We start from the raw sequence: 13128 nt of genomic DNA, 5'->3' as shown, positions 1-13128 counted from the left end.
CTGACAAATCTGGTCATGCTGGTGGGCCAGCTGGTATTCCAGCATGACCAGCTAAGTCCAGCTAGACCAGCTTAAAATGTGACCAAAACACACCTAGACCAGCTTGCTACACCAGCAAAACCAGCTAAAACCAAGCTGGGGACCAGCTAAAACCAGCTCACCAGCTTATGCTGGTCTTAGCTGGATTTTTTCAGTAGGGATGTACACAACTCTTATTATTCATCTACATAAATAAAGGTTTACATTCTGTGGCACCTTTAAACCTACTGTAACCTTCTTCCTAACAGCAACCTTTCAACTTTAAAGTGTTTATTCACTTAAAAAATTAGGTTTGCTGTTAATTTATTGACGCTGAGACCAAAATACAGTAACAGCAAAATACAATAACAGCAATTATTATTTGAATTTTTCTGTGAAATAAAGCTTAAACTTTCCACCACAATAACCAACAATGATTTTCAGGTACTACAGTTCACGAAAAGGCACATAAACTACCACTAAAAACTGAGAGAAAATATAGGTTTACAAGAATGTTAGTGCTGGACCTAAACCTATCCTTGAAATCCCATTGATTGATGGAAATGCTGTTCCAGGAAATATTTGAATCCACATCCTATTTATCACAATTATGGATAGAGCTATGCATATTGCTTACATTAGCAGTCATGGATATCTGCATTCGAAGCATATGTAAATTGTGAAAGCACAGAATGCCGAAACTCCAGCAGTGAAATTTTACAGTAAAATATTGTCTGTCTTAATGTAAATATTACTCAATTAAACTCAATTCTATTGCTTTTCCATGAAAAATTCTTATAACAGATGTTAGATGATTAAGTCTTCAAATTAATTCCCAAATCACTGTTAGAATCTAATCAGATCTGTGGCTGGTTTCATAAACATCTAATGCTGCGTTTACACCAACCGCGTTTGAGGCGTCACAATCACGTCTACCGCGACTAGTTTGCCGATTGAACAGTTTGAATGCATTCGCACGTCTAGAGCGAAGTAGACGTGCGGAAAAAGCAAGCATTTGACGCGCGTCAGAGGCTAAATCTGCTTCTTGTGGGAGGGGCAAGTGCTATGCGGTTGTCTGTTTGCAAGATGACTGTCGATAAATAATGTGCATTTATCGAGAGAGTTACCGGTTTGTATTTAGTCACCTTACTATAGGGGGAAAATAAACGGCGCGGGTCGATAAACGTCACGTGACTCAAAAGTGAAATGTGTATTTACAACTTACCAGGTTGCCCGACGTCCTCACTGACACTCTTCCAAGCGAGGTCCTTTTTATTCCTGTCTCTATAGAAATAAGAACTTGTGTCGTATAGCTCCGGGTGACTGCTCACGGACAATATCAAGCGTACGTTCCTTCATGTTGAATGAGTGACTCTTGGCGGGGCTGCCGCCACAGCAGCAAGCAGGCTCCTGATTGGTTAACGCGGCACGAAAATCCGCCAAAGTTCAAATTTTTCAACTCGAGCGTCAGCCGCAAATTCGCGTCAAATGGAAAATGCACAAAAAGAACCATTCACGCGTACCGCGCCAGATGCTCAATTCGCGCCATTGAGGCGGAAACGCGTCTACTGCACTGACCTAAACGCCTCCAGACGCGCATCAACGCGTCTTCACATTGTCTTGACATTGAAATCACTCACGGTTGACGCCTATACCGCGGCTGGTGTAAACGCAGCATAAGACATTTGTTTTTCTTCATGAATGATTGTAACTCATTTATGTATACTGTGGAAAAAATCCGTAGAAATTACAATGTTATTGCAGCTGGGTTGCCGGAAATTTGCCGTGGATTTGCGTTTGTGTTGTTTGCTAGCAAGAGTTTGTTCAAAGTTAAATAAATTTTAAATATTAACAAGTTTTTATCTTTACAGAATAAAACTATACAATAACAGCCTCATGCAAAGCATTCTGGGAACCAGAAATCATCATCAACCTTTTTCTGTTTTTTGCTTCAGATTTTGTTTTCCAGAATGTTTTGCTTGATGCTGTTTTTTTAGTTTTACTCTGTAAAGACAAAGACTTGTAAATGTTTAATGTTCATTTAACTTTGAACAAAATGTTGCCAGTAAAAAACATAAATGTAAATCTACGGTAAATTACCGTCAACCCAGCTGCAATTTCTACTGAATTTTTTTACAGTGTATGTTACAATAAAAAGTAGATTTGTTTAATTTAAATACAAATAGTAAGACTGATTAGCCCAAACTAACTGCTGGTTGGTTAAACTAGTCCTTAAGACACAGTCTTAACTTCATGGCTATGTTTATGTAACTGGCCCCTGTTTATCAAATACAGTAATGGTAAAACACATGCTGTTGGTCGTTACTGCTAAACATGATCTTTATTGTTTCATATGCTTTTAACAGGCATTTTAAATAAAGACATTTCATACACAACCAAGTGTATCTGATGAAACCTGAAGAACATTTGTTTGTCAAGTAGCCTGTAAAAATGTCAATGTCATAATGTCATAATAATGAGTCACTACGACACATACTGATCTCAAGTCTCCTCTGGTATAAGCAGATAAAGGCCATGCACACTTCACAGTAAAAAGTGCACAAATACACATTTGTATAGAGCCCTGAATGGGCCTGGCTCGAATGACGTCATGCATAGATTACAGTACACCAGGAGAACGGTGCGTCATTGTACAATATTACTTTCTGTTTAAGTTTACATTTTCAATCTGCTCACAAACATCCAGTCTTGCTTAGCATCCAAAGCACACAAACAAAGCAACAGTGGTTCTCAACTGGTTTTGTTTTTTGACCTAGCTAGCGGCCCATATATTTGTGACCCTGTTTTTAAAATCCAGGTTAAAGTCTCATAATCTGTTCATCTTTGACATGATCAATTTAAAAAAATATCAAGTTTATATTGTTACATTCTGTAGGATGATTTTATGTAGAAAACAGTAAATCACAAAAAACTCATATATAGTAAGTTTTAGTTTTTAGTTATTTTCAAGTTTAGATTTAGTTGTACTCATGATGTACAATATGTGTAAGGTCTGTATGTATAGTTAGATTACCTTTGTTCAGAAGGTTAGCTTGGGGTAAGTTAAATGTGTAGCATCGTGGACCTGTGAGGCACAACATCTCGTCCCTTTTGTGTAAAACATGAAATCTGTTTTTTGTGTCACAAACTGCCAGTTAAGAACCACTGTTTTAATACAGTAACATTTATATCATGTTTTTATTTTCTCAAATTGAATAACATCTCTAAAGTGCTTTCATGGCTTGATCTGACAGTGGTGTGTATAGGGCTGCTTTTCTGTTTGTTTATAATGCCATCGTCTAAAATATAATCATGCAAATTGAAAGTGCAAAGTATATACTCAAAAATAAATACTTGATACAAGCCATGAAAATATGATTCTCATCTGCAAACACTAACTGGGGCCACACAGGAAGACAGATACATTGACTGTGCTCAGAATGAAATACTACTTCATTTCTTGCCACACTGTTTATAATGTAAACTACCTAATATTGAAAATGACATTAAATGAAAATGTACATGTTATGCAATAATAATCGCTAATTTTTTTTACATAAATATGATGCTTGTTTGATTTAACAGTTTGTGTGACAAGTTTCCATCCCAACCTGATCTCACAAAGTTCCGTGAGATAGTCACAGAATTTTTCTGCTCACTTTCCGTGGCACCCTCACGGATCCCCACATTTTTGGTTACTCAACTGCTTCCTCCCACCCTCAAACCATTCCCGTTCCGGTTCAGGGTTAGATTTGGTGTTTGCGTTAGTATGTCACTTTAAGTATTGGTTTATACAATTTTTTCTGATGTATTCTTTTATATTTTCTAAACTTTAAACAACTGTCGCCTGGTGTTTGAGTTGGGTTTGGGAAAGAATATAATTTATGTAAATCTAACCCTAAACCGAAACGACAATGGTAAGAAAATAGGACAAAATAGTTGAGCAACCAATCCGTGAGAATGCCACGGAAAAGAAAGTTTGTGGCAGGGCCACGGAAAAATGCGGAGATCCGTGAGAATGCCACGGAAAATGAGCAAAAAATTCTGTGACTATGCCACGGAAATTCTTGAGATCAGGTTGTTTAGATTTTTAATCTTTGTGTAAAACATTTTTTCAGGTAAACGTATTTAACTTTTAGCCATCTGATTCAAAAATATGTCAAGATGTTAAAATTGATGATTGATATGTTTCTTGTTTATTTCCCACACTGAAAAAGCTTAAAGGGCACTTATTATTATTATTATAATACCTTTTTACAAGATACAAGTCTCAGGTAATCCCAAAATGTGTCTGTGAAGTTTCAGCTCTAAATATCCCATAGATCATTTATTATAGCATGTATGTCAAAAATGCCATTATTTGGGTGGGAGAAAATATGCGCTGTTTTAATGTCTGTACCTTTAAATGCAAATGAGCTAGCTCCTCACTTCCTTACAAACAGACAGTAAGCACTTTCAGTTCAAATAGATCTGATTAATACAGTTTGAGACAACAGCATCTAGTGGTCAGTGTACAACTCACTGAGGGTGGACTGTTAGTGGGTGGGGCTTTATCAATGTGACCTCACATTGATAAGAGAATCAAAATGACATGTCTAAAAAGACTACTTTGGTTTAATGAGGATTAAAAAACAAAGGACGTGTGGATTTTTTTATCGTAGGGTGGTTATGTTCACACACTGCCAACACACATTAAGTCCAAACACTTTGTAAAAGTGAATTTTGCATAATAGGTGCCCTTTAAGGTCAATTCATATAGGTCAGTGCAGGTAGCTCAGTGCAGACTTATAGAAAACATTTGATTTTTATTTTACGGGAACGAAGAGAGACACCCTGTCCACAATTGATTTAAAGCCTTTTAACTCTTTCCCCGCCAACGTTTTTTAAAAAAGTTGACTTTTGATTCAGAGTGATGATCAAAACATACAAAGAATTTGAACTGTTTGATCTAAGGAGATACTTCCAGGTTGTATTAGTTGGGTAAGAGCGCCACCTGGTGGATAATAGCGGAAATATGGATTGCCGCAAAAACTCATAATTGGTAGGGAAGCGTTTTCGAGGAAAGGGTTATTAACAATTAAAAAACAATTGTTTTATTTGGGTGTGGTCAACTTTAAATTAATGCCTCATCAAACCATGAGAGCGATTTGAGAAATCATACAAATGTGGGTGTACATGACAGTTTTTTTTAACACTTTTTTCACCTTGTTCTCTCGCGGGCCTGGAGTGCATCAGGTAAAAGTTGTGAAATTTTCATAAACAAGATATGAATTTTAAATGATATGGACTTTAAATGAGTCAAGTGGAATGGATTTGAGGAAGCAGCAGCGTGGAAGTCAAGGCTGTAGCTCAAACGTGGAACGGTGTTTAACTCTTTCCCTGCCATTAGACATTAATTGAGTTATCTTGTCAATTAAGAGAAACATTTGCATAAAAAAGGTGTTCTTGGTGAATTTTTATGTTAAAGGTATTGCGGAGGATTTTCTTTTTCCGGGTGGATCATCAAGACTATTGGTCCTCCTAGTTGTCAATCAGGAGTGTTGCGCAATTGCATTTTTTTAAAAAGTGGAGAAGGTGTTTCTTTTCTAAAATTCGAGAAAATCCTCCACTATACCTTTAATCTGCAATACAGCGATTATCCAATTTATGAAAAAAAAAACCCCGAAGCCAAAACGCTATTTATTAATTTTAAACTCTGTTTATGTTTTGATAATTGTTCTGAATCAGATTTCTAATTCACAAAAATTAAATTATTTCAGCTTTTTGCTAAAAAAATATTTTTAAAGAAAAATACCCATATTTAAAAGTTTATAAGCAGAGAAAAAATATAGATGAAAGTTTTCCCCCCGTTTTGTTTGTTTGTTTGAAAGCAGAAAACATATTTTTATGTTTATATATTTTTAAAAGAAAATTTACTTGGAAGGCATTTTGTGACACTTTTTGAAAATCACAAAAAATGGCCGGTGGGGAATGAGTTAATTTATTAGGGCATTCCTCTAGTGGAATGGATTTGACTGACGGCGCTTTGACAAATGAACAGACATATTTGATAAAATAGAGAAAAAGTAAGTGGGTACAATATCATTGGTCTTAAAAAGTGGGTGGGTCATGCAAAGGAGTCTGCTTTTGAATTGCTCTCGCTGTAGTTTGAGGTCATCTGCCTGTCGGACCCCATGAAGTCGAGCACACCTATTTATGTGAGCGGGGCTGCTGCTTTTAACGTAGCGCTGCAAATTGTGAAGAAACACACATTTTTAAGCCGTTTTTAAGAGCACATCCATGTTTTCTAATATGTGACGTATGGGATTAAGGTTCAAAATACTGTGTGGTACAACACAAACCAAGATGGGTGGTCACCTTATCAATGCGCTTTGCTTTGGTTTTATGCACTGTAGTGGATCATTTGGGTATTCCCAAATATGTCTATTGTGCATAGTATTGTATGTATGTAGTGTATACTGCAGAAAAGTACAAGTACAGTAGTATTCAATTCTGAACACAGCCATTGGGTTTGGAAAGGCAGTGAAAGAATGACATGCTGCTGTCATGACACATTTCATCAGCTTTATGAATGCACATCTAAACATGTGCGTATACACATGTGCATAATAAAACAATTAAACACAACATGTTTTGCATGTCCCGATGGTAATTTTTACCATCTACTACTTCCATGTCTAATGCTGTAAATGTAATGTGAAGTTGAATTTATTCATCTGTGCTGTTTGGATTTTCTAATTAGTTATATTCACACTGGAATATTGTTCATTAGCTTCCAGCATACTCAGCATTCCTGCATACACAGGATGGCATGGCACACACTGCATGCTGCCTTTAAATAAATATTAAAATAAATGTTATGCTTAAAACGAGAAAAAATAACTGCCAGTGGGAAATAAAAAAGCATCACTTGCATTGTGTTTTAAACGACAGCAATAAGTAAGTAAATAAATAAATAAATAAATAAATAAATGTTCTGCTTTCGTGAATAGGTGTCAGAGACTGACTTTATTAGCATTAAAAGTATTTCCGATTCTTTATGAAATTAAAACTGAACCGCTGAAGTCATGTGGACTACTTTCTGGGCTCAAAATTTGTGAGTTGCATTGCTTTAGAAAGCTCTCAGATTTCATTATAAATCTCTTCATTTGCGTTCTAAAGATGTAAACGAAGGTTTACGGGTGTGAAACGGCATGAGGGTGAGGTTAATTCTGTGATTATCTAATTATTATTTGTACTAAATGAATTTGTTAAATAGACAACACAAATAATAGGATAAATGTATATTAAAAAAATGTGAGTTTGCCCTAAAACTAGGACAAAATCTTAGTTTAAAAACTCACAGAGCAGTGCTATATCAGCATCTGGTTAACCATGATCGCAGATGGTTAACAAATACTACAGAAGTTTTAAGCAAGCTAAACTGTTTAGTGAATTCACACCATTGTCTTTTTACAAAAACAGGTCGATTGAAAAAAAAACATGCAATAAAAAAACACGCTTGCTATTATTATTTTTCGTATGCCCAAGTTGGCTATTTGCTGTTTTTTATTTTGCCTTGACAAAACTACTTGTATTGAAACATAAAACTGCATATCTTTTTTAGGGCTATAAATTACAGTAAAACTGTCCTTTGCATAAACAAACTTAATTTTATTTGGTAATCTTCACCACCTCTGTAACAAAGATCACAATGTGAGATGCCGGCAAGCGACGCGAGAGGGCGTTGGTATGAGTTAGTATTGGTAAAAACTGTATTATTTTGTGTTAACGTTGTTACTTTGCCTGGCTACACGTAGAGAGCCGCTTCACAGAGGGATGCTAGCTGCCACACACAGAGTAAGAAACAGGTAGACGAGTAGGCAAGCAGAAACCGGAACTCCAAAGCCCTTCATCTGCATAGTAAACAATCCAGCTGCACAGACGCTCTGTTTTCATCAAGACGAGACAAGAAATACCGAGACGAGAAATACTTGACCAGTGCCAGTGCAGGCCATGCTAAGAAGGATGTGTGTTCGCCGAACGATCTTTACCACCTTAAGAAAAGCGACTCAAGACACCAAGACGCTAGAGTTAATTTGAACACGTTAAATTCATTCGGTGGAGAATTTCAAATTTTGGAAAGGTGAATCATGCTTTCGTCCAAAATGTTTTTTCCTACTTGATTTCAAACCGTTCTGGGTCTTTCTGTCATCGTAAACACCTCTAGACACCCAAGCTATCTCTAGCATGTAAACACCCTCAGGGGGATGAAAGGACAGATGATTGGAGGTCTCAGGCAGGCGTCATGTGACTGAGAAGAACCTCTTTGGTGCAGAGCACAGCTGCCAACTCCAGGCTCTAAAGGCCCAGCCGGAGATCAGGTTTTGACCTCAACCACAGAGTTCTCTCCCTGGTTCAACACAGAAATGAAAATCTGAATTGGGCAGCCCATGCATGGATTCAATAAAGCTAGCTGTCCAAGGCCGCAGCATGGTTGAGCATGTACGTCCTTCCCAGTCCTGATGTGCTTTCGTGTAAATGCGAGCATGTACGTGTAAATGTGTGTGTTCGTGGGCTGGCACGGCTAAGGCCACTCGTGGTGATACTGTTTGCCGTTATTTTTCCGTTCGTTCTGCAAATGCTCCAGTTCCACCTCGTACATCATTTCCTGCATCAGGTATTTCTCTCTACGCATGCGATCGCACAAGTCTTTGGGCATGTCTGGAATCATGTGGGCTATGAAGGTCTTAATGCCAAACACCAGATGCTAAACACCGACAACAAACAGACAAAAAATTCAGCTGTTAATATAACAAAATGCTAGGAATTCCTACATGATTACATTGTTGGCCAGAAGCTAACTAGCTAGATCAGGGGTGGGCACATTCTTGCAAAGTTTAGCTTTAACCCTAATCAAACACACCTGAAAAATGTAATCAAAGTATTCAGTATTACTTGCAAGTGATGTTCACGTGTGTTTGATTAGTGTTGAAGCTAAACTCTGCAGGACTGCGGCCCTCCAGGACCAGGAATGCCCACCCCTGGTCTAGATGGTAAATATAGTACTTTAAAAAGTCCAGGTGACATTAAATGCCGATTTTTATTTGATTAGTATGAAATATTAAAGTAACGCTGACCTCAAAGACAATGATGAAGGCTAGTCTGGCAGCCAAAACGTGCCAGAACTGGAGGGTGAACTCATACGGCTCAGGACTCCATGGAGGCGCTCTGTAATCCCGATATCTGTAGAGAAGAGTGGAATATGACCTCTAAAGAAAAAATATTGATTAAACACAAAAGAACTCAACATGAGTTTCCCAGCACCTGCAATATCGTGTGTGATAACTTCCGTTTTTAAGCTCGCCCATATCAAAAACAGACAAGCTGTTGTTTAGGTATCCTCGAAGACATCTGTGTGAAGATATGAGCAGAACTGTATTAGTAACTCAATCAATAATAAGGGAGCGAGCATGTTATTCGTCATTCTGTAAGATTGCAAGCTTGCAAATCTTTTTTTAAGCTTTCTGGTGCCACTAAATGTAATTCACTCTTTTGTTCTTCATCTGAATGTCTTTGCCTACATTTATCAGTTACTTGATACATTTCTGGGATAATGGATTGTAACAGAATCCCATCTTTTGTTATTGTCCTAGTAATTTATTCCTTCGTCTGCAAATTCGGATCAGATGATCTTTAGATCAATCCTCGTAAATTTAAATTGTGATCGTTTACGCAACACTTTCGTAGAAACGCCTTAGCAAAGTTGCCAAAGTCAAAGCTGCATCTGGGTTTGCTTGGCTCTATAGTCGCTGCTGACAGATTTACTTGTTCTTACTTCTCATGCCGGTAACCCTTGTCCACACAGGGACCGTATTTGAACGCATAGACAAAGCGAGGGATGTAGTCTGAAGTAATGGCGATGACAAAAGCATTGGTTATGACTGCCACAACTCCAATTCCCTCCAGGATACCATGCCAGATGCCTAATTCAACAAAACAAAACAAAAAAAACCAAGCCATTGAAAGTAACAATCTATTAAAATAATTATATATAAAAAAGTTCGATCTGTCCTGAATCTAGATACTTATTAAAACTTTAAAGGGGACATTTTTACAAGACTTTTTTAAGAATTTAAATAAGTCTTTGGTGTCCCCAGAGTGCGTATCTGAAGTTTTAGCTCAAAATATCATATAGTTAATTTATTATAACATGTTAAAATTGACACTTTGTAGGTGTGAGCAAAAATGTGCCGTTTTTAGGTGTATCCTTTAAAATGCAAATGAGCTGATCTCTGCACTAAATGGCAGTGGCGTGGTTGGATAGTGCAGATTAAGGGGCGGTATTATCATAATAAGATCCCCTTCTGACATCACAAGGGCAGCTAAATTTCACTGAGCTATTTTTTCACATGCTTGCAGAGAATGGTTTACCAAAACTAAGTTACTAGGTTGATCTTTTACACATTTTCTAGGTTGATAGAAGCACTGGGGACCCAATAGGCTTTATGCTCAGCTGCACTACTTCCTGAACTTCAGCTAGCTCCTTGTTTCCTGTCTGCCATTATTGGACAAACTGATTAATCCAGGTGTGTCTGATTATTGTTGTTGTGACTACTGAGGTCAGGCACACCTGGATTAATCAGTTTGTCCAATAAAAGCAGACAGGAAACAAGGAGCTGGTTGAAGTTCAGGAAGTAGTGCAGCTGGGCATAAAGCATATTATAGCACTTAAACTTGGAAAAAGTTAGATTTTTATGATATGTCCCTTTTAAGTTCTTTTGAACGTTTAAATACACTGAAGTTATAGGACTGACCGATATCAGTAGCACGGGCTGGCATTGGTCGCCTCCACTGTGTGACAAACTTGTAGGCGTCCAATCGGATTTCAATGATGTTGTTGAGCAAAGCCAGCAGTGGAGCCAGAGGAAAGGCCGCCACGAAAATTGTGGTGAAGCCAAACTGCAAAACTGTACAAGCCAAAAAAGAAACTTAGAGTTCACTGTAAGTGAGGAACATAATGAAATACAAGGCTCTCTTCAAAGCTGATTCTTTTTATAATAGACGCTCTTCACATGACAAATATTAGATGTTGTAAAACTGAACTCACCCATTTCCAGGTACTCGTCTACCAGGCCGTGTGCATTCATGGGCTGAAGGTTCCAGTCTCTGTCCCACTGAGGAAGCTTTTCTTTACTCCTACTCGGCTCACCTGCACGCTTGATCTTACGCTGAGACCACCAATTCTGCAGCAGTCTGGAAGAGGAACACAAAACGCATTTACAGTCTATGTTTGATGAAAAAAACTTTTTCAAGAATTATTCAAGAATTAAAGACATGGCCAAAGAAGTCCATGTGCCATCAGTGGTTCAATCAAGAACACTTTTTTGGCACAAAGATAACAAATGTGTTCAACTTGATTCAACAATTTGTTCTCCTTGGTGCATTTACAAGCTGAATGGCAGTCTATGGGACAGTCACAAGCCTCCCAGTTTTCGTCAAAAATAACTAAAAATGTGTAACGAATGACTCACAGGTTTGGAACAACATGTGGGGAAGTCATTTATGATAATATTTTGATTTTGGAGTGAACTATCCCTTTAATTACCATAGTATGACGCAATGTTTGAGAAGCATGCTAGTTAGTCAAGACTGTTTCTCGAAAGCATAGTAACTTTGTTGCATATCCGTTTTTCGAGTCATGTTGGTCCAGCAACATAGTTAAACTTTGTACATGTGGCTCATTTTGATGATGCGTCATTTACTCTTTTCTGTAAGGTTTGCAAAATCAGTCAAGCAAGAGAGCAGTGAACAGGAACTGAGGGCAAACTCTTTGTACCCATGTGTCTCAGTGCTTATCAACCTTATTAACATATTAATAACTGAGTAACAAACCCTTGGGTTCTGTCTGATATAATCCATTCATTAAATTAAGATTAGTGTACAGCTTTGTTTATTGGTCATGTAAGATTATGTTTTTATATTTTCTAAATGGCATATTTATGTTTCTGAATGCACTGTGCAAAAGCAATAGCCAAAGGGCCTTTAGTATACATATGATGTTTATAATTTTTTTATAATCAAATTTTTTAAATAGAATTTGCCTACGGAGTCTCATTTAAATTAAAATGCGTTACTCCTGGTACATATCGCTGCATATTTCAGTTGGAGTGTCCACTAGAGGCACTGGATACTCTTGTTTTTTCTCAGCATCAAAACAGAGAAAATCCAAATGCCTCCTGTGGACACTCCATCGAAAGATGCAGCCATATGTACCAGGATGTGGTATACTGTATATTGGAGACCAAGTTCTGAACTCTGAAGTATACCAGAAGTAAGTTAAACACTCCCATTCAAGATACCCTAAAGCAGTGGTCACCAAACCAGTTCATGGAGATCTACTTTTCTGCAGTGTTCGCCTCCAACCCTAACTCAAACACACATGAACCTGCTAATCAAGCTTTCATGGCTACCCAAACATTAGAGGCAGGTGTGCTGAAGCAGGGTTGGATCTCTAGTAGGCAGGAGGGTAGATCTTCCGGAACAGGGTTGGTGACCACTGCCCTAAAGGATCTTCTGGTGAGGTAGGGGGGCAAGATAATATGCTTTAATTTACGAGTGCTAGCTGGTCAAATTCACAATGTAAGTAGGAATGTAACGATTAAATTGCGTGTCCCATTAAAAATGCCTGTCTGAATTTGATTTTGAATTGCGATTCTTTGTTTCATGCACAGCTTGTGCGTGTACTACGGCATTTGGTCAGTAGGAAGTCCTTATCAATCTAAAATTATTATGAGTCGGAGTCGTTTATGATGTGCATTTAAAAAAGCAACACTTGTTAAACAAAGTCATAAAAAATTTTCTTTATTATCATGAAAATACCTGAAACAATTTGAAGAACAGTGATATTGTAACGTCCATACCACCACGTCGCCAGAGGGAGCCCTCTCCGGAGTTCCGACATGGCGCCGCCCTCTGCTTCTCTCATCTTTTCCTGTTTGTCCTTTAATAGCTAAACTCTGACTCAGCTTAGATGCGAAGTATTGCCAGTTTAACCTGCATATCGAGTGTTTATCTGAGAGTGTATTGTTTGCCTGTTTATTGACCATTGCCTGTTTATCTGTTTACTGT

At 37.8% G+C, this 13128-nt stretch overlaps 1 protein-coding gene across 5 annotated transcripts in view; it reads right to left on the bottom strand.

The window, feature by feature from the left end:
* Positions 1-2340: 2340 nt before the first annotated feature.
* The window catches only part of ano3 (anoctamin 3), a 96658-nt gene continuing 85870 nt past the window's right edge, over positions 2341-13128 (bottom strand). For all 5 annotated transcript variants that reach the window (XM_055192858.2, XM_055192860.2, XM_055192861.2 and 2 more), the window contains 6 exons: positions 11108-11253; positions 10815-10967; positions 9836-9983; positions 9325-9411; positions 9138-9243; positions 2341-8767 (listed from right to left, as the gene is read on the bottom strand). In XM_055192858.2, coding sequence (XP_055048833.2) covers positions 8585-8767; positions 9138-9243; positions 9325-9411; positions 9836-9983; positions 10815-10967; positions 11108-11253 — 823 coding nt within the window. In that variant the 3' untranslated portion in view covers positions 2341-8584. The remainder of the gene's footprint in view (positions 8768-9137; positions 9244-9324; positions 9412-9835; positions 9984-10814; positions 10968-11107; positions 11254-13128) is intronic.

This window comes from Misgurnus anguillicaudatus, chromosome 6 (assembly GCF_027580225.2).
Source record: "Misgurnus anguillicaudatus chromosome 6, ASM2758022v2, whole genome shotgun sequence".
NCBI lineage: Eukaryota > Metazoa > Chordata > Actinopteri > Cypriniformes > Cobitidae > Misgurnus > Misgurnus anguillicaudatus.
Note: the sequence above shows the minus strand (reverse complement) of the source record. Positions and strands in the feature narration are given on the sequence as shown.